Below are 22670 nucleotides of genomic sequence, written 5' to 3'. Positions count from 1 at the left end.
TTAGTTCAGTTATCGAGTGATATGTAATAATAGTACTAATATTTATATCTGTTGAATAAGGAAGATTCAGTGGGATTTCACCCGTTTAACAAAATCTAACGACTTGTGCGGGACAATTAGACCCAAACAGAAGGCGGAAACAGCGAAACAACGATATAGGGAATGATAAACTGTACCATGCTACGGGTTAAGGAGAACCTTTCTCTATATTTTTCAAAAGCTTTCTCCAAAAACTGCTCTATATCAACTGCAGAGGTAGCGAATGGTCAATGCGAGAATGAGAACTTGATTGTTCAACAGATCTTTTCTCTCTACACATCTCAATTCATTTTCAAACAGCGAGAGAAAATTTTCTCTTGAACAGAACATAAAGTCTTCACGTGCTTCCAGATTTTCAGAACACGCCTTGACCATTCGCCATCCCCTATTATAATTATACAAAAAAAAAAAAAATATTCATGTGAGGCTACCATACGTGTCTCCAAAGTATCAGAAATGGGTCGGTTAGAGTGCAATCAAATCTTATTTACAATTCGGCCTGATTTCAAGCCGAAAAGGACTAGGTACGAGTATGTAAATTATGGGATTAGCAACTATTGATCCACATAGCCATAAAGTGCAGACCAAGCTTTTCAAAATCCTCAAGTTTGGTGTAAAAAGGCCCAATAGTAAGCAAGATACAGCCATTTAAAAATGTCAAAATTTACAAAGAAAAGTAGGGCCATGGCCAAACATTTCTTTGTTAATTTTGACCTTTTTTTTTACATGGCTGTATCTCAGTCGAAACTAGCCTGATTAACATCAAACTTGGGGATTTTGTGAATCTTGGTGTGCTCTTTCTGACTACGTGGATCAATAATTGCTTATCCCATAATTTACAGACTCGTACCTGGTCCTTTTCGGCTTGAAATCAGGCAATGGCTGGAGCCCTCCTAACCTATGGCTAATTCCTCCCGTGAGATGCGCCTGCGGGGAATCATGGTAGTTGTATTCATTAAAACAAATATCCAGTCCAAGATGATGAATACAACTACCATGAGTCCTTGCAGGCGTATCTTATGGAGGGAATTGTCCATTATAGAGAAATTTCTTCGATTGACAACATTGGTGTGGCTGTCTCGACGTTCAAATTAAACTGCGATATCGAAACCCCGCGTGGTCGATCGTAGTGAAATTAACAAATTGAATGTGGATTAGCGTGGTCTGTACTCTTATCGACAACGATATGGGTCATCACAGTGGTGGACTCATGAGGCGCAACTGAGTGAGCCCACAACAAATTTTGACCACCGTGATGACGCGTATCGTTGTTGACAAGAGTACAGACAACGCTAAACCACATTCTATTTGTTTTTTACGACAATATCAATGTCAAAGAAAGTGATTTTGTTTTTTTCAGAACATGACCAAGAGCGTGACACATTGACGCGAGCAGCGTTGTCTGGACTCTTATCGACAACGGCAAATTAGCCAATCAGATTGCGAGATTAGTAGCAATTGTGATAAAAATAATCATTAACATGATTTGTTCATTGACTGAAAGCAAACTGTTCATAGTCCAGATCTGTTTGTGTTGGATAGCTTGATGACCATCTGAAGTACCCAGGACAGGCTGCAATGGTCATGCAAGAGAAACTTGCTACCCTATGCACAGTTATGGAACAACTGGTCGCGTAGGTCAAAGGAGCTGCATTTGGCTGAAGAACGCAAGTATTGGCTGTATAGGTCCATGGCAGATCGCATTTCCTGTGGTACGTAAAATGTCTGACTGGAGGCAGAGGGAAGAACTGTATGCAGCAGAGCATTAGGAGTCCTGGCACACCGCTTCATCAGCTGAAAACAAAGAGAACAGGCATCAAAATAATTTAGAGTGCTAACACTTTTGAAAGTGGAAGAGTGCAAACACGTACGTACAACTGCAAACATACTTGTCCCTACTAAAAGCCGCTTCCATGCCAGCAGAAGGAGAAGGGACAAACAGCGGGCCTTTCTGTCAAACACTCCAGTCTGCCTCGGAAGTCTTCTTGTCACACCAGAGGGTTGACTTGGCTCATCAAGCATAGTATTTTGCCAGCGTTTCTGGACACGAATCATGCTTTAAGAATACACATACATTGTAATCAAGTGCAGTTGAATGTTCAAGCAGAGATCTGCCTATACAGGAATAGATGTAATGATCACAGATCTCATACAAAGCTGAAAAATATAAGTGAACTACACAACTACTCAAGTTAAGACATATCTTGGTAGAGGATACTTGACATAGAAAGCTAAGAGATACCTGTAGCTAAGAATATGGCAAAGTCACGACAGAAAGGAAAGCTGACTTTGTTCTTCTGAAATATATATACACTAATTAACACATTTCGATATCGCGCATTACATGTATGTTGATGAACTTGTCTCTATTGAGGATGTGATGAGCAGGTTATGACAGCAAATTTCTCATGAAAACTTAACATGCAAATCTTTATCAATCTTTATTGATCAAGGAGCGGTTTAGTAACTGTTTCCAGAAACTGCAAGGAAACCACACAACTTTCTAAAGTCTCCTCGGTTACAGGTAATGGTTGCAAGATCCACGACAAATCTATATCTGTGCTACCGTCCACGACTCTGTAGAAAAAAAAATGGTTGCTAGCTCCTATCAGTCTAGCACATGTCCTTATAAATTGAGCACAGGTCAAAGGATACGGTACTGCTTGCTAGTTTTCTGCCGAGTACGTACAAGGCGGAATGTCTCTGCGAAGGAAGTCTACTTGTCTAAATGAACTGAAAGCTCCCTGTCCGGTACTCTTCCCTGATGGTCTGCTGCGGCTGTTCTCTGTCAGTTGTCCGGTGGCAACCTGTGTTCCTCCATACCTTTATAGAGCCATTAGCAGATATCACAGAAATAGAGCTAAAAGTTACTACGATATCTAAAATTACAGTTGGATTAATTAATCTGCAGCACAATTCGATGTAATCTTTTCTTTGAAGAAAATTCTAATGGCTGTATCCTTGGAGAAATTGAAACAGATATGTTTGAATGAAGATCATCAAGATGACATTCCACTCAGTTAGCTTTGAAAGCTTCACTAAAAAATCAATTCTTCTTAGCTGTTCTCATTCAATCGTTTCAATTTAGCTTTGAGAATTTAAAGGACCATCAATTTAAGACAACATTCTCGAATTTCTCAAGTCTTCAAATCTTGTCAACCGCTGTCTGCTTTATAATTTCTGTGAGAGACTTATTGTTCGTTGCTTTGAGTGATCTATTTTTCAGTTTTCGTTTAATTAATAGGTTTGTTCCGCGGAGAATTTGATAGTACCAAAAGAGAACATCCATAAGGTCAAATATCCTGTTTGCTCAAGGCGCTTTAATCACTCTACTTTCAACCTGTACAGAATAGTAGCGGACGAAAATTCCCAGTATGTGCTGAAGATCGCTGGAGAAAGATCCATCTTTCTTACCTCCATATGACCTTGGCAACACCAGAAGTACAAAAAAACCTATACAGACTTGACTAGGAGATGAGTGAATTATCAATAATGAAAATATTTCTAAGTCGCTCATTTTCACTTACCTCAATATTTTCTTTCATCTTTATCATCTGTTACTCTTCCAGTTGTCCAATAGACAATAAGATTACTCGCTCTCGATTTCTATTGCGTGATAGTCGACGAGGGCGTATAAAATAGGTATAAATCTACTAATCTTTCAAAACTTTATCTGAATCCTCTTCACAGACACTTCGAAAACGTCAAGAAGCAGCCGTCATTTTGTTAATAGGGACCTTACGCAAAACACGACGGCAACGGCAACGAGAACGTCACCAAACTAAAGGTTTAATGAGGAAAACAATGGCTGTGCACGTGCGTTATAATTCTTGGTACATTTCTGTGCCGTCCTCTGCAAAACAGCAACGTGTAATGACCAAATTCTGCGTTGTCTGGAGAACGTGAATCACAATGGCTAATTTTTCGTATTTCTATTTGCAATTGAACGCATTCGTAGCATATTCAGCAGGGGCAAGTTTTAATACCGACAAACACACTGGATAGTTCCAATAAATGCGAAATTCCAAAATAAAATAGAAACACATTTTTTACTAGGCGTCGTCTTCGCCGTCGCCGTCGTATATGCGTAAGGTCCCTAATAAGGCATCACTGCTACGCTACTCACCATCTATCACAGAATAGATGGTGAATAGCGTAGCCAATCAGAGAACGGCATTCGTGATAGAACGCTAGTAGATTTATACTAACATTGTATATTTTTGCTTTCAAAGTTGCATGCGGTTAAGACTGCCTTGTTAAAATGGCTATGCCCAAATCAAAATAAATAAATAAATAAATAAATAAGTAAATAAAACAACGAAGGAAGTTCAACTACAGAGCAATACCTTCCACCTGGCTTACCTTTAGCGTCAAAGGCAAATCACTGAAATATGGTGGCGGAATCAGCTGGAGAGTTTACAGATGGTAGTACGTTGTGTTTCTACTTGTACTTCAAACAAAAAGAAATCACAATTGTAAGATAACCGAGTATGGGACAATGGCTTGTAGAAACGTACCTTGCAGAGATTTTAATTGTGCGAGTTCGGCTGATTGCACTCTGGAGAAATGCTTCCGTAAACATCGTCCTTTCGTCCATTCTTCAGCTAAAACAGCGCAACGTAAAACTAGGTTGTTAAACTCGTCTGTACCCGCGCTGACAAATATTACGCCGACGAAACCTGTAGAAAAATAACAGGAAGTTAAAGTTGACAAACTCGTTCAAGTCGTCTCCGAAAATAGACGATCATTAACTTCGGGTTCAGGCGATCTTCTTCGGATGCAGCTCAACGTAAGTACTGCGTCCCCGAAAATGGACGAAAATTTCACTTCGAGTTCAGACGTACCCTTCGGATGCGATTCAACGACCCGAAAATGAATGTTCGTGAAAGGAAGTCAATTCATTGAAATTGCGATGTGGTTGCGTACAAACCTGAAACCAAAAAGCTATAGAATTGTGCGATTGTGTTATTTATGGTATCCAACACTACTTGACACAAAATATAACAAAGCAGACTTTTTGTTGATCATATGTTCGAAGCATCATAAAATTACACGAAGGTCAATATTTGGAGACAAGTCCGGACAGTAAGCTATATGCGTCACAGTTAATTTATTCAGACAGACAAAACACACAAAATAAGGACAAAGCACGCATTGTTCTCAAAAATGATTTTTTATTCTCAAATTTTGTGTTAAACCAGTCGTTTTCGCTTCTCAGATTCCTGAAAATAAAAAGCTATGGAATTAGTATTTAGTTAAATACAAGTATTCAAAATCAAACGACACAAAACTGACCTGGCCGAGCAGACTTTTTTATATAATATATGATTTTTAATTTTATTATCTTTTTTTTCAAATTAGAAGCGCCACGAATTACATACAGCCAGAGATTAAGAGCCATGTTCGGACAAACCACTTACAAGTAGCTAGTAAACTATATGCGTCGCAGTTAATTTATTGAGACCGAAGCAACACACACACTCAAAATAAGGACAAAGCATACCATTTTCTCCAAAATGATGTTTATTCTTAAATTCTGTGTTATACCAGTCGTTTTCGCTCCCGAAATGGAGCGCTAAAAGACGTCCCCGAAAATGGACAAGTGACCGAACTAAAGTAAAGGTTTTGCTGATCCCGTGACAAAATTATTTGGAACATTTTTCGAAGAACAAGCAACAAGAGGCGGCTGTAGGTCTAAAGCACCTTCGTGTTTTAGCATGAGAGCGCCCAAACATACCGTTGAACGAGTTATGCATTCAGACAAAAGAAACAACAAGCAAAAACAGATAACATCATTTGCTAAAAGGTGAATTTTTATATAACTGTCAGTCTCTTTTGTTTCCAAAACTTAAGAGTTTCGTCCAAGTTCTATAGCTAAAGATATGACTTTTAATTAACAAGTCCCCCGAAGATGGACCAACGACATTTTGCAGAAAATAATTCGAAGAACACCGACGTTGAGCAACAGGTTATCAATGTAGGTACCTTGATAATCTCTTGCGGTCAGCTAAGTTAACCTCGTCCAAAGGGTGTTTTTTCTTGTCCACCCACCTGATCCCTGATGCAAGGGAGGACTGGGGAAGGACAGAGACCCTGGGAACGAATTTGGAGCTAAGACTGGGAAAATTTGTGTTGCGGTAACTCTTGCAATCCTGTAAAAAAAAGCGTTAGAGTTATTTATTTACTCAGACAAAAGAAACACACAAAATAAGGACGAGCACAATGTTTCATCAAAAAGTGGTTTTATTCTTTGAAGTCTGTGTTACAGCAATTGATTTTGCTCCCGAAAATGAGCTGCAACGAGGCTGATTGGCCATGTGACGGCCAAGGTCATGATTAAACGTAGATGTCCCCGAAAATGGAGTAACGAAAGTTTGCAACAACTTAACACTGCTGCGAAAAATGATGAGCAGTTTACGAACAAGCTAGCTAAGAGAGGGCCTTAAATATATTGAATTTTAATATGATGAGCGCGGAACCCTGAAATATAAACGTTAGTTTTACTGAGTTTAAGATATTTATTCAGATAAAGAAAACACACAAAATGCAAGACACTCTGGTTTCCCAAAGGCAAATTTTATTTCCAAAGTCTTGTGTTTTTTACTAATAGCTTCTGCTCCCGAAAATAAGCTCCGACCGAGAAAAAGATCAAAGTATAAAGCCTTCTAAGCGGAAATATGCAAAATACATTCTGTAAATGAAAACCGCAGATAAAAAGTTAATTTTAAAGAGTCGCTAAAAAAGTTAGTCTTTACCATGCTTACAATTTTCTCAAGACTATTACAGTATTTCTAGGCACGTCAGCTAACATTATTCCACAGGACCTAAAGTAATCCATCAGGGGTGCGCTCCTAATTTTTTGAAGTGTTCAGAGTAACCAAGAATGTTCCTGTGTCAACAATATTTGACACTGCTTGTGAAACATCCAGGGCTGCTCGAACACACATCCGGGGTTTTAAGTTGCCTGCTATCGAGAGAAACGCGATACCAGGCTCATGTTGTAGATTCTCGGTTAAAGTCGAAAACGGAAATCCGATCGTCGACCGAAGTGCTCCGAAATGATCCGAATCGAAAATTTCTCCCGAGGAGAAACCGAAGCGAGGCAATGCTGTCTAACATTGGAATACAACTCGCCCTACAATCCACACTGTCTGTTTCGCATTTTTGCAATCACAAGAACAAGTCTGGTAAATTCTTTTAACAGTAGTGAGAGTCGAGTCTCAATGGAAACAAGCTTTGTGGCAAGAGGGCGCGTTTTATTCCAGTGTCCTACAGCATTCGTCCGTGCGTGTTTTCTACGCGACACTCGCGCGGCAAAGAGGACAACAACAACAACAACAACAATCTTTATATTATTATTTTATAAACAGCATCTCATATTACCTAAAGAAAATCATAAATTTGTTAACAATTATTCACCGACCTCAGAGTGAGTAATTGTTGCGGTATGTACCAAATTAGTGAATGAGGGAAAACAGCCCGTGAAGTTATTTGGCGAAATCATTCCAGATTGTTTCAGAGTTAACGGTTTTAATATCGATCGATCAATTGATATAATCATTAAGCAAGTATCCAAACTCAAAGCATTATTCACAAGTGTGGTACATACAAGTTTTAAGATAATTCTCTATGCTGTCTACGCTATCATGTTTTTGACCAACTCAGATGTGATGACAAACCAATGTTGTTTTGCCATCCTTTGGTTTTCGATATTCCAGTGTGTCCCATGTTGTATTGCTGTTCCAGTAGTCCTTATTGTCGTGGCTTGTCGAGGTTGTATCTTCCTAACTTATATACTCTACAACTGTCTTGCTATCCCGCCAAGTATCAGCTCTTCTTTGCTAAAATGTCTCGGCTTATAACTTAAGAGGTCTGTACAACTGCTTACAATCACTGCAAGTTACCTTGTGTCGATTTCAGGCTCCAAGAAGTCCTCCAGTTGCTCGGCCGGATGTGAAGACTACTTACGCCTACAATTTGTAGACGGTCTAAGCTTCCTGCGCCTGCGAAGTGTAATGCAAGCGGATTCCTTGAAGAGATCTGTCCCACAAGGCAACGCTAGCAAAGAGATGTGTACTATCTGGTTGTTAACGCCGCCTGTAAGCGAAAAAAGCCTCCAAGGAAATTTTAACTGACTGACAGGCTATGCTTGCTGTCTGATCGCTCTCTAGTTAGATGAAGATCTTGTTGTAGCTTGCATCTTGTTGGTCAAGTGTTCTATAGATCACTTTTGGAGGCTGCCTATACTAAAATTTGTGAGCGAGCTATCTAGGGTGTGTGCTTTGTCCCCGATGCCCACTATTCTAAAGCCTATATGTCTCATTAGTTACCTGCAACTAGAAACAGACAGCTTAACGTCTTTAGCTTCCTAATTTTTTTAATCATCTTATTAATTAATTGCACATCTGGGTGAACCTTGAGCCGAATTAAGACCCTGTTAATAACAGCGATAATGCTGTCATTAAAGGGCAAGGTTTCTACCAATAACAGTGATAGTGCTGTCATTGAAAGAAACTAAGAAAATAATACTCTTTTTAAATAATTGGAAAACACTAAGCGGGAGATTGCGCGCAGGCCGAAGTGTTCCCGAAAGAAACCCGAACTGAGCCGAAGAAAGGCCGAACAATAAGACTTTTGCCGAATAATTGAATAAATGAAATTTACGAAGGCCGAATTATAAAACCCAGGAAAGGAAAAGGGGAGGCCCGAAACCAAACTACCCAGTGCTAAATTAACTATCTAAAATAAATTAAGCCGAATCAGCCGAAGATAAACGAATGCAAGCCGAATGTGCACCGAACGTTTGATGAATTGAAGGTTCATCCAGAGCTTTAGCTACTTACCCACCCTACCCTACCCACAAAGAGCTGCACTAACCGCTACCATATATAGGAGAACTTGTGTCTTTCGTTGCCAAGGTGATGCTGAGAACATTCGACTCCAATATGGCGGAAGGGTTCCTCTGGAATGGACTACTCTCTCGGGATATTGGACTAACTGTCTCAAGAGGTTGGGGAAATTAAACCTAAGATAATAAAAGCATGAGGAAACCTTGGCTTAGAAACTTAGAAATTTCTATATAGCCTCATAATTGACAATATTTAAAATTTCTGTCATAATATTTCTCATACCCGGGAAGAACTGAATATCGAAGAATTGTATCGACCGAAATTTCCCCCCAAATAAAGCATCATGTATTTAAAAAAAAAAACGCTAATTCATAAATTATGACACGCCTTCTGGCCATTGTTAGCCGGCGCTTCTCAAGTTTTGCCAAAATCCAGTGTAAAAGCCCGGTGAGATAATATGTATACATTAGCGTGCCTGAACATTTTTAAAAATACGCGGCAAAACACAGACACATAAAAATTATGAGGACAAAGGTAAGTGTACCTGATTTGAGTTCACATCACGCCGCCACGTTTAATTCGAGAGGCCTAACTTGTAACACGTTTCGTTTCGTCGTGGACACGTGTAATTCTCTCAGTCACTGCCCCTGAAATAAAAAGAGCAAAGAAAACTCACTTTATTGTAATTCGCCAAGAACATAGGTAGTTTTGACTGAAACCGTTGTTTCAAAGTTATCGTCAACTCTTTCTGCCAGAATGACAAAGTTTGGTTCCTTTAAATTGGAACTAACTCACTATCTTACCTCTCTCTCAGCCTCTAGCTAGTACTTCTTATTGCTCTAGACAGATAAATAACTCTAGAGCTTTATAACTTCTCGCCTGCAGACGTGGACGAGATAGTTTTCTGATGTTTTAGGCTTTAAATTTCGCCGGGGTTCGTTCCTTCTCGTCTAAAATTTGACAAACTAATTTAAGCGAGCCAACTTTCTTACTGCACGTGCTCAGAATGTGATTGGCTCAAACTGTCAAAAGCCAATTAAAAGCCTGTCACACCACGGGAATTCGACTCTGCATACGTGTTGTATGAGACAGCTTGTGTATATAGAGAATTGTATGGGAAAGTCACCGATCCTAAACAAATTGTGTAAATAACTACCTAAGAAGGAGAGAGAACGGTTTCGAATAACTTCAGTAAACGGTGTCAGAATGGCTTCAAAATCGGCGCAAGAGACAAGTACGCGGCACATTTGAGGTAGGAAAACTTTATTTCAAACTAGATATTATTTACACAACTTTTTTACGATCGGTGACTTTCTTCTTTTTTTCACCTCGTTTTTTTCCTTGTTTGTATGTCTGTTTTTTTGGTTTTTTTTTTTCAAAAAAAAACAAAAACAAAAACAAAAAAAGACATCAGTGTTTCAATCCCCATGGCAAGGCTATGCTGAACCGTTGTCATAACATCATATTACAGGGGCGGATCCAAGATTTTTCTTAGGAGGGGTGCACCATGTCTTACTTCAACACCAGTAAACCAAATAGCTTGTTTTTTCTTGCAGAATATGTATACTAGAAAGCCGCATGTCATCTCAGGTGGGAGGGGGGAGAGTACGCGCCCCTGCATCCTCCCCCTGGATCCGCCCCTGTTGTAGCCAAAATAACGGAACAACAAAAAGAGCAATTCAAAATGGCTTGTGTATTCGCTCCAGGTTACGGCGAGCCAAAATAGGACACGCAGCCCTGGGTACTGCAATCGGAAAACGAAAAAGACTGAGCCCTAGCTTTTGAGATTGAATACAACATGGCGTCCGGTAGGACGAGACCAAACATTTTGGTGACGGGAACTCCAGGAACTGGAAAAACAGTGACAGCAAGTACGCTAGCAGAAAGAACAGCTCTGAATTACATTAATGTGGGTGATTTGGCCAAAGAAAAACACCTATACGAAGGATGGGACGAGCAATATGGCTGCCACGTGCTCGACGAAGACAAGGCAAGCAAATTAAAGTTTACTACGCTTAAAATAGTTCGTACTTTATTTTGTAGTTATGTAAAGCTCTCTCCTCTTAAGAGACCATTTTGTGCTCCCTTTAGAGTTTGCAAAAATTGGGCTTAGATAATTGTCCAGCCTCTTGTATCTAATGCATCAAGTATGTAGCTGTTCTATAGTGCACATCACCTTCGTCGCATTGCCGTACCGGTAGGGATTCAGGTTATGAATTCATCAGCCCTTTTAAAACTCCTGCATTGGGACATGTACGTATTCTTGGTATTAGACTGGAACTAGCTTATGCATCATGGCCAGTCATTTAAACCCCCTGCCCCCCACTGGGGAATACCTGGGGCAAACGGGGGGCTTTAACCTCATTTTCACTTGATTTAGGTTCCCTGGTAGTCAGGGACGGCACCTTTTTTCATCGCTTCGCTATACAATGCGGGGGCTGAGCGGGGGTGTCACTCTTGGTTCACGACCTCTTTTAGATGACTGGGTTCAAGTTGCTTGTTCATGTACATGTAGAAAACATGGAGGCTGAACAACTGACAAAGAAGCTATGATTTCAATTGCTTAATATTTATCATACTTTTTCATGCTCTTTCTTTTTTTTTCAATACACATCGTATGATTAGCGATTTACTGAAAAACTTCAAATATAGAAAATAATAAAAATATAGTTGCCTGATGTTTCAATGTTGCTAGCATCATTATCAAGTTACAAATGACAGTTTTATTGTGGTGTGAAGATAAATTAGTGGAACTACATGTAGTGTATTAGACATTTGCATGTGATCTCACTTAAATAGTTTCATGCAGATAGAGTCAGTTCGCATGTTCAGAGTTGGCTTGAGGTTTTGAGATCCTGTAGGTGTTAAGCGTGTGTTTTCCGACTGACAAATGCAGGGTACTGTGTTTGGCAATACGTTGATGTAAGTGTCAGTTGGTGTAACCAACATAGTCCAGGTGAAATCACATGCAAAATGTCTATTATACTAGCTCCACTAATTTATATTCACACTGCAATAAAACTGTCATTTTTACCTTGATAATGATCATGTTGGGCTCAATTTCTGCTGCTCTCTTGTGTCTGCTCTATGTTGGGCTCCTTTCCCAAACAGCGGCTGGTAATCAAGCCAATAGTGATGGTAGCAACATCAAAATGTCGGAAAACTATAATTTTATTATTTTTCAATAGACTGCAAGAAAAAGAAGAAAACAAAGAGGAAGGGAAAAAATATGTAACCTTGATGTCGGTGGTATGAAAAAATCCTGTGAAAGCCCCAGTTGTTTAAAAAATTAAAGTGTATTTAATGAATTGTACTTGAAATTTAGAGGGTGGGGAAGCTCACTCTGTATTTTTACCCCATAAGACGGGGCTTCCACTGCATCTCACTAACAGTAAAGTGACTGCCCTAAGTATCCCCCAATAAGGGGGGCGGGGGGGGGGGGGGGTTCAAATGGCTGGTACATTACAACTGAGACTAATGCAGGGAGTCTTTTCAAATGCAAATGACATTAATCTTTTCTTAATGATATTCCCCCACATAGGCATGAGCCTCCCTTGCAAGCTAGTTCCAGTTCAATGCTGAGAATATGAATATGGCCTATCCATGGGAATCCCACATTACAGTTTCCAAATTACCGCTACCGGTATATGCCATATTGTAGATAGATCATCTCTATGCAGCTATGTACTAAGAGATGGACCATTATTTATTTTTCCCCTCAAAAAATTCTGCACAGAAAAAAATGCTGACAAAACAAATTGTGCAAGGAGATCCACGGGGAGAAAAAAATTTAGTAATTATTTTCTACCATACAGGTCCTGTGTTTGACTTGAACAAAATTCTTTCACCAGCTATTGGCCACCCCCCTCCCCCCCCCCCCCAAAAAAAAAAAAAAAAAAAAAATCACACACAAGCTAAATGGTCTGTCCCTAAATTCGTCAGTCCCTATAATTTGTGGCCAGCTTGCAACATGCTGTTAATTCCCATGCCTCTGAACTTCAACCTGACATTCATAAAATATACTGGACTAAAAACCTAATAAATAGATATGTATGACTTTCTACTCTGGGAGTCAAGGGGTTACATGTACTGTACATGCAAGTTTAAAATACATTTTATCTGAGTGATTTTATTAAACAGACTTCTTGTGTTAACTTCAAATCTAAGTCTAATCCTGACTTTTTTTTCTCTTTGCAGGTAGTGGATGAATTGGAGGATCAAATGTGCGAAGGTGGAAATATTGTGGATTACCATGGTTGTGATTTTTTTCCAGAGAGATGGTTTGACATTGTTTTTGTGCTTCGCACAAACAACACAACACTTTATGAAAGACTTGAACAGAAGTAAGTATAGTAAGTAAGTGAGGCTAGAACTGTGTTTGTGGTGTAAGTCTCAAGTTTGAGGCTACTGGCTTGTTAGGGTAGTGTTCATTTCTGGTTTCCAAAGTGCAAAGTGGCTAACGCTTTTTTCACTCCACCCTGAAATTGAATGGGATTATACATAAAGCTTGAAAAGGGCTACTCACAACATAAAATTTACAGGTACTCAATAAGTAAACCTGGGAGAAGAGAGGCACTGTATCTTGCCCAAGAACACAGCACAATGACCCTGGCGAGCTTGAACATGGACTTCTCCACCTAGCGTCAGCATACCAACCACTAAATCATCACACATCCCATAAGAGTAAGACATATTTAAAAGTCTCTGATAGTCTGATTTGTTGCTCTTTCCTTGAAACAAGCTACATTTGGAGTTCCACAGTCACACTTTTTTCCACAGATGAAAGCTGTCCATACATTTACATCTGCTCTATTTTAATATATGTTTGTCAGTTTTATTTATTTTTTTAATTTTTTGTCATAATTTATAAACATATGAATTTACAAACTATCAATGGGTAAAGCAAGGAAGCCCAGGGAAGCCATTGATAAGGCTCATGTAAAGGACTACAAATCTACAGGTCTAAAAATACCCAAGACTTAACAAAAGAATATGGACCAACATAAAGCATGCCTGTTGCTGTGTGTACAATGGAAATAGGCCTTAAATGTTACTAATATAACTGATGCTGTCATAGCTCTTGATATGGTTTTTCACAACTAATTGCCCCCTTGCGAAAATAAAAATTGTTTATAACATACACCACTGACAGACTGCTCCAAAATTTAAATACTTGTGAAGAATGGATGAGAGATAACTCTTTCTGACTTCAGGGAAATTGAATGTTTTACATTGTACATTTCTGTTTGTCTTCTTCTTCTAGGGGTTACAGTGGAAAAAAGCTTACCGAAAATGTGGAGTGCGAAATATTTCAAACAATACTAGAAGAAGCAAGAGAAAGTTACAGCAAGGAAGTAGTTCATGAACTGAAAAGTAATACTCCAGATGAAATGGAAACAAATTTGGATCAAATTGAACGATGGGTTCAACAGTGGACTGGGTAGCATGCACCGTGTATAACAGTGTATTTATAAATGTTTATCATATGATCAGAGAATACATGTAGCGCCTTGTTCTGTACCTGTGGATAGTGCCGAAGACATCTGAATAGGCCATTTCCGAGTTGCCTACACCTCTGTGTCGAAACAAGTCAAAACCAGTATGAAAATTAGTTTGCCTGCAAGTTCATTTTCATCAAGATCAAACTTAAAAAAAAGTACTTCTTCGAAAATTACCCCAAATGCCCAATGGAGAAGTAACTGTGAGTGTAGGGGTTTTTTTGAATCTTACCAGCTATGCAGGCTACTACACGTAGATACTACAACCTATATACAGCTTTTTGAATGATCTGTGGACCAAAATAATTTGGTAATACTTTGTTAGGGGTGATACACAGTAAATTTTACTAGTGAAAATGGTCCAAAAAAAATCAGAGTTCCACAGACATTTGTTTAACAAATGCCATGGTTCTTGCTGTCTATTTTCTGTGACACCACACCAGTGTTTTAATTTATTTTTAATAATTTTTTTTTTTTTTGGGCCAAGGGAAGTCTCCTTTGTAGAGGTTTCAGCAGCCTCCTTCACAGTTGCTATTTGAGCTTGTCATGCAGTGTTTGTGGGAGGAGTGGGTAACGAGCTGTTAGAGCACCTGTGTAAGAGGCTACAAGGTTTCACTGAGGGGTTTGTTACAGAAATCTGTAGTGTGAGTTGAGTGCAATTGAACAAATCTCAAAGTTTCCCCATAATTTGTCTTGCACCTGTACTCACTTAAATAGAAGAATCCCCCATGAACCTCTGCAGAGGAGAGAGACAGAGAGAGTGAGAGAGAGAGAGCGAGCCACAGTAGGCCCCGTCACAGTTAACTTTTCTCATTCAGTTTGCATTACATTGTGATCCAACATGCTAAACTTCCAGGAAGGTCCTGTGCACTTTGCAGCCTGATACCTCTCAACTTGCCTAGCAATTCTACCCTAAGACTCACGAGGTCAACTTGTAGCAAGTCTACCAACATGCATGGCAATTTCGGGTATGATTTTCGATCAAGTTATCCTACATGTACAGTACCAAATAAAAGCATATGAGCATTGCCTGTAACATTGGTCTGAACTAGGGAATTAATTTTAAGGCAGGCCTGAAATCAATCTCGTTCCCGGGGCTTTTGCCATTTTGAGGGAAAAGGCCCTAAGAACAAGGTTGGTCTGAAACAGGGTATTGATTTAAGGTTCAGGTCTTAAAAAGGGTATCAAAAGTTTTGGTCAGGCTATAAATATGATGGGGAAAATTGCAGAATTTGGATTTGGGGTGTAAGGGTTTTGGGAAGCAGGCTGCACACCCCCACCCAATTTTTCTGGGATTATCTCCCCTCTCTGGGACATTCTGCAATAGTGAGAAAATCTGTTCTACATGTAGCTTTCCAGGTTATTATATAGCACAGTGTATACCTGATCTGTGAACATGGACTGAGAGCCCAGACTGCCCTGACCAAAATCTATATCCTCAGTGTAAACTTTCAAGATCTAGCTATCTTTTCATTGAACCCTATGATACATGTACCTTGCAGCCAAAATGGCAAAACCACTAAGCTGACAATTCATGAAAACTTGTCAGCTGCCTGCGGGGTACCGGTACTCCCTATAGTGGATTATACGGAGAGTCTCCTTTTTCAGGTTGGAGTTATATAAATGGATAGGATGGTTTAGGTATTTAAAAGATGATTTCAAAATATCTTTTACAGTTGGTATCAGTGATAAGGGAGTTCTTAGTAACGCCTTTTGATTATTTGGGAAATTTTTTTAAGGTAGAAATTTTTTGTGGACTTTTTTTAGGTAGAAAAATTTCCGCGGGACAATTTTTGAGGATTGGTAAAAGTGTACTGTAGGAGACTGAAAGGGGGAGGGGCATCTTCTGTAGAAGGTATATGAAAAGGTTAACTTTTCCGTCAAAAATGTTACATAAAAGGTTAAGGGTTTGGACCCAAGGGCCAGGGAGAAGCTCCCCCCAACCACCCCCCCCCCCTCTCCTGCATAAAAGTTTGTTACTTTCCCCACCTCCTGGCCCAGCTGATAACTGTTATCTGATGGTTGAGAAAAGAACCAAACCCTTTGACTGACATTCCTGCACTTTAGTTGTCACACAACGCGTTTTTCCGTTTTTAAGCGTTGTGTAACAAAAACTTCAGCGGGTTTTGCTTCTCGCATATCGCTGGCTCAGCTGTGGAACCAATATGGCCGCCCGTTTAATAGAACAACGTGTTGGAAACGAATTGCAGCTTCTTCACTACACACTGCGGGTCACCCGCCGGCAACTGTGTGCCGTCGCCACTAAAGAAAAACAAGAAGCTCACCAAACTGGAATTCCGTTGATAGTTCCACCCCACGTTATTGCAAAGGCTTTCATAGTACACCCATCGACTACAAGCGCGTTTGATGCCTCCTCGAAATACCAGTGGCTTACCAAAACCAAGTTATTCGAAGGGCTCCCAGCTCCCTTCTCGAACTTAGACACATTTTTCAATGATGAAGAATATGTTGCTCTTAAAAACAAATTTAAGAAATCCGTTCTGCAAAATTATGCTTTTCGCAAAGAAGGCAAAAGCCGGAATCATAGATTCGAACAGAAAGGCGAGGAAATTAGGCTGGGAGTTCTACAAGATTTGCTGAGGTTTGGTTGGTCGTTTTCTGATCGTTTCCTTCATTTGAATGATTGCTTTCTCGATTTTAAACCCAAGATCAGGATTCACTGGGTGAGGCACCACAATTTTTATCAGTTGGATCAGCAACCAGCGTATGTCATACGGACGAAGCAAAGAATTCCTTCATTTGAGCAAGGTAAGTAATTCTTTGAAGTGATTATTAGTGATCTTGTTGACATGGCAGTGTATTTAAAATCTCGTAGCAGTAACTGCTCAGAAAAGTAATCCGATTTTCTTCTGCTACATACACGTATACGTGTGCAATATTAATAGGGAAGATTTTTGTGTACAAACACTGTTTTTTTTTTTGTTTTTTTTTTTGTCATAATTCAAATTTCCAGGCAATAAACCAAAAAAAACCCCAGCAGCTAATATTTCTAGGTGACGTCACCAATGTATCGCATATTTACATGGTGCAAAGAAAGCCAATTTTTGATGCTTGGCCCTCAGGGAAGCTGTAACTAATTTACATGTATGAGGCACTACCAACTGACATGATGACATAAATTTTGTTGTCTTCTGAGTTGACCTCAGAGACAGTTGACTATTGATGTTCAAAGTGTTTCCTCCATTCCTGGTCTTGATTACTGTAGTAACACTTTGTATCATTTATATTCTGATAGATATTGAAAGAACTACTATGGAGAAACTCCCTGGTCCCTTTGATACGTACAGCATAGGCGTGTTCCGCCATCCCATTGTCCATTTGAGGAACATCCCAGGCTTTCAGAACAGTTCTTTTAACAAGTACTCACACAACCACACTCTGTTTTTGACGAATGTTAATAAATTGACTTATGAGCAGCAGCAAGCTTATGGAATTATGAGCATGTTTGGCTCATTGGTTGCCTTGGCAATGGATAGCAGTGTCAAAATGGGAGAGCATCTGGAAACTCCCCTTGTCACAAAGTGTGTGATTACAGATGGAATCCAGTTTACTCTGATGTGTTATCAACTTAATACGCTATCTTTTCAGGAAGACTCTGGAATAAAGAACTGTGCCTGGGCCTCTCATAGCATGAATCTTTTTGAGAAATCAGCTTCCAAAGTCAGACCAGTACTTTATGAGATTTTGGATGCAGGTGATGATGTACCTGGTTTTAGTGATGAATGTTTTAAATCAATACTGGCTTTCCTTTGCCAAGAAACTGAAAGTGGTACAGTAGTGTAAATTGATGCTTCAGATCTCATAAAGCAACAAGATGTTACATACCTTTATAATCCATTAAGTATTTTTGCTTGCGCACGATTGGTCTAAACACATCATTTGACCAAATATTCCCCAGCTAAAACTGGAGGATATCTGAAAATAGTCCCCAATTTTCAAAACTGCACATGTTTCAAAAAATATTTGAAGGATAATAAACACAGTAGCCTCCATTTGACTTTGAAAATATGCTCACATATTTGTCCTTGGACATTATCTGTTCCTCAAAGCTCACAGTTTTCCGAGAGCACAGCTTGAGGAAGACTGTTCACTTCCCAGAACAGGTAATATCCATGGACAAATATCTGAGCATTTTTTCTTCCCAAATGGAGACTATTGTTTATATACGATGTCTTATGGCATGTGCATACATGTACATTTGCACACTGTAAAGAGGCTGGCAATGTTGTGTTGTTTTCTATGATATTATTTATTTAAAGGGTCAAGGCTGTGTCACATATATTCACAGTGCTGTTGAAAACGAAGTACAGTAGACCATTAATTTTTTTCACTCTGCTAGAAGGTCACCTGAATATCACACCCCTTCATAGACCCTTTGCATAAATGGTGCCTAAATGTGAATAACAATACTTTATGCTTCTTTAGCCTTGTACTGATGTTTCCAGTCAAAGGATTTTTCACATGAATGTGAGGCTAAGGATGTATAAGTATTGTTATTCAAATTTACATGGCATTTTTGTTAAGGCTCTATGACGGACTAGGAAATTAGTGGAAAAGAAAGCATACCATTAGATCAAACCTTAGTTACCACCTACATGTAAACTACATGTAATTGGGACTTGCAAGATTTGATACTTAAAATAAATAACAGTTATTATATATGGCAAGGTAGTGTTGAGGTTGATCTGAGCCTCTGATTGTTTCTTTTTTAGTCTGGATTTTTCCATATGGACTGTTTCCATGGAAATGGTCATAAGCTGTATATTTATTGCTTTCAAAAGCCAGAATAGTCGAGGCAGGAGTGCCATATAATAAGCTGCTTACTAACCTAATTTGCTTGAGCCGTTCTGGGGAATATTGGCCATGGTTGTTTTTGCACAGACCTTTCTGCACACCATTTGTAATGCCATGACCCTGGGCCAATATTCTCCAGTATGGCCCCCGCACTCAGCTAGTAAAAGGTTATTATTATTCTAATAGTGTGCCTTGGGTGTTGAGAAATATTGTTATTGCTTTATAAAACAAAAAAAAATCAAACAATCCCACCATCAGTAATTCTTGGTAATCTCGATTTGATTTGGTCACTCATGATAGGAAGTTAATCAAACCCTGGAAATGCATGGTGTGACACTCCTGTCTTAAAAAATAACTGCCAATCTACAATAGAACCACAGTTAAGGAAAACAGCAAGATATGTTTGTACAAACAACCAGTATTAGGGCCTCTTCATATGAGCCCAGTTGACCAGTCTCATGAGATCTTGCCTCACTCCTATACCCTTTGTTAAAATTTGGATATGTTCATATGAGAAAGCAGGCCAGCCCAGTTACCAAGATCTCGGTTTCTACAACTGGGGTGAAAATCCAGGATGGAAATTTTCCTGTATGAACACCTCAGCCCAGGTAACTGGGATGAAAAGTTTTTTGACAAAATAGCTTTGCTTTTGCAACAGTGGCTAAAATGGCATAATTTTTGCCTTGTGGGTATTTCCACCTCAGAAAATGCGAGTTAGCTTTATTAGAAAAGTCGCAATTATCAGCGAGGCTATGATGCACCTTCGTGTAGCAAAATTTTGGTTTTAATTCTTGAATTTTGTTCCAGTTGACGAGGCCAGCCCGACATCTCTTTATGTCTGGACGGTGTTGTCAGTGGTTGGGAGGAAAGTTGTTCAGATACCATGAGCTGTTGAACTATAATTTTTTTGACGTTGATTGCAGGAGTCGTTGCTTTATGGTATTTAGGTGGGATAAGGTTTTTTGTTTGGTTTCAGTTCAATCAGGTCAAGACCTTGGTCATCCTGAACACAAAAGCCATCTTGTCTAAACTTCGGAAAGGGACTGGTGAAGAAAAATCAACGTGTTGAATAAAAGTGAAATAAAAAAAGTACTTCATGAATGCGAAAATACATTTGTTTAAATAACTGAATTCCAGTAATTGACCAATTTTGATATATTAAAATTCAGCCTAACAAAATAGACCTCAGCACGAGGCTCTGGGGAATAAACCCCACAAACTCTGTAGTTATTCTCGGGAGCCTCGTGCTGAGGTTTAAACATTTAGACCTCAGCACGAGGCTCCCGAGAATAACTACAGAGTTTGTGGGGTTTATTCCCCAGAGCCTCGTGCTGAGGTCTATTTTGTTAGGCTGAATTTTAATATGTCGAAATTGCTCTATTAATATAATCACTCTCTCATAACTAAGTTTCGTGAGTTAAAATGCTATGTCGGTTAATTGAAAACTAAATGAATTGATTTATTGCATTACGAAGAACGTTTTAAAACTTTAAAAATGGAAAGTTGTCCACTTTCGGTTGAAATACTATAAAAAAAATGTCTTTCTCAGACATGACACAAAACAAAATCCCAGGGAGAGACTCCCATGTAAAAAGGACCGGGTTGCTTGTGGTACCTTTTAGGGGTTAAAAAGCGGTTTTGGTACCTCAAAAGGTCCGTAGAGGAGCTTTCCCGGTTCCTTTTAGGGTAGTTAGGCGAAAGACTATGACAGGAGATAATGTTGTGTTTTAGAATTGGTAACTCGCCAAGGTGAAAAACATTTCAAGCCACGCCCACAATTCGCCCACAATTCACTTACTTACTTACTAATTCGGCCACAAAACAGGATCTTGGTACCTCCTAGGGATTCTTTTCAAAATTTCCGATGAGGATCCCTTTCCTTTTTATAGGAGAGTCTCCCCCTCCCTGGGGCCAACATCAACAAAGCACTTGATATTTCACAATTGTAAGACATTTGTCAGGTCATTGCTTGCTTGATGTCTGCCTGGGGCCCTCCGTTGCTGAGGTCATCACCTGGAACAAAAAGAAAGATAGAGACAAACTAAGTTATAAGTCAGTTCACCCCTTTGTACTCCTCTTGCGCCTTAGCTTTTGCAGTTTGTGTTCGGCTGTTGTTAACAGCCGCCTTCTTTGCTTTTCTTTCCTCAATCTTCTTCAGTGTCTCTGTGGAAATCTACCCGTTGTGGTTGGGGTTTCTCAGACCCAGCACTTCATTGCATGTCGATGTGACCGCTCCTTTCACTCTCTGCCAACTAACGTCAATGGTTTCCTCTTCCATCAGCTCTTGCAGCGCCTGGAACTTATTGGAGAGTGTGATGCTCAATTCCTCCCGTTTGTTGGTATCATTCAGAAGAAAGGTGTTGTACCCCAAGCATTGGTTTGTTCTCCCTGTCAAGTTCCTGCTCAGTTTGAGCTTCAACTATGCAACCAGGAGATGGTGGTCTCAAGCCACATCTGTCCCTCGCCTGAAACGCACATCTTGAAGAGTTCTTCGGAATCTCTTCCCGATGCACATGTGATCAATCTGATTCTCTGTCTGCAGGTCTGGTGATGCCCAAGCCGCTTTGTGTATCCTGCGGTGTTGGTGTTTTAATAACACATATGAAAAATGTATGCTTTTAGTAGATAGCCTAGCTTGCCCTGCAAAGATGATATGGCTATGACGTCATATAATGATAACTATATTTGTAATGAGAAATATAAAGATGTTGCTGTTGTTGTTTGTCCACCATCTTGGATCTGGAATGCTGGATTTGGTGCTCATTTGTGTTCATCAGTCAGTCCCTTGTTAATGTTCTTGTGTCAGTCTCACCGATTTAGGAAGCTTGGCAGTCGAGAGACTGACTGAACACAAACAAGCAACGAGAAAGGGTGATGCCAACAATCACATTATTGGTGAACACAAGAGAATATCATCAACTGGCAAACCAAAAAATTGACTGGAACTCTGCTGAACGCTTAACCTTGGAAAGCTGGTACTCTAACTTTAAGAACAAACGCCTCTTAACAGATGTCAATAACTAGCGGCAGCTTACAAATAGGGTTCCCAGTAGGTTTGGCGGGATGCGGGATTTGGCTTTTTTTCGCCGTGATATTTGGGATTTGAGCTGAAAACAGGGGCGGGAAGCGGGAATTACAATTACGAGCGGGAGCGGGATTTCATGTTTTTATGGGATTGGGATGCGGGATTAGCAAGGGGAGCAGAGCGGGATGCGGGATTTCAATTCTTACGTGACTTCATAAATTGTTATTGACCAGCGTAAAAACCACAAGCTGGCAGAAACGAACCATATAACTGTGTCAGGTTTCAAGTAATGAATAGCAACCGCTCGGTACTCTGTCAGGTTCTGTCAAACTATCGTCCATTTCCAACATTTTCGATGCTTGCGTCTGTAACCTTGACCTCCCGATCCTTTCTAGTTTTTCTAGTCTCTTGACCTTTTCCAAAGCGCTTGGCTTGTTTTGGCCA

The 22670-nt window shown here is 39.7% G+C and overlaps 2 protein-coding genes across 3 annotated transcripts; both read left to right on the top strand.

Moving 5' to 3' along the window:
- The first annotated feature begins 10303 nt into the window (after positions 1-10303).
- On the top strand, positions 10304-14339 carry LOC145462662 (adenylate kinase isoenzyme 6-like). 2 transcript variants are annotated; one of them, XM_081446241.1, is made up of 3 exons: positions 10304-10878; positions 13086-13231; positions 14152-14339. In XM_081446241.1, exons 1-3 carry the CDS (start codon positions 10687-10689, stop codon positions 14330-14332), a joined length of 519 nt encoding a protein of 172 aa, XP_081302367.1. In that variant the 5' UTR covers positions 10304-10686; the 3' UTR covers positions 14333-14339. The 2 variants fall into 2 exon arrangements, with proteins under 2 accessions (XP_081302367.1, XP_081302373.1); XM_081446247.1 differs by lacking the exon at positions 10304-10878 and adding an exon at positions 11042-12137.
- A 209-nt stretch (positions 14340-14548) lies between these two features.
- Positions 14549-19890, top strand: LOC145462650 (large ribosomal subunit protein mL37-like). The gene is made up of 2 exons (XM_081446233.1): positions 14549-17155; positions 17643-19890. The coding sequence occupies exons 1-2, from the start codon at positions 16552-16554 to the stop codon at positions 18188-18190; spliced, it is 1152 nt and encodes a 383-aa protein (XP_081302359.1). The 5' UTR covers positions 14549-16551; the 3' UTR covers positions 18191-19890.
- Positions 19891-22670: the final 2780 nt, after the last annotated feature.

The sequence above is a fragment of the Orbicella franksi genome, chromosome 1 (assembly GCF_964199315.1).
Source record: "Orbicella franksi chromosome 1, jaOrbFran1.1, whole genome shotgun sequence".
In the NCBI taxonomy this organism is placed as follows: domain Eukaryota; kingdom Metazoa; phylum Cnidaria; class Anthozoa; order Scleractinia; family Merulinidae; genus Orbicella; species Orbicella franksi.
This window is presented reverse-complemented; position numbering and strand designations above follow the sequence as displayed.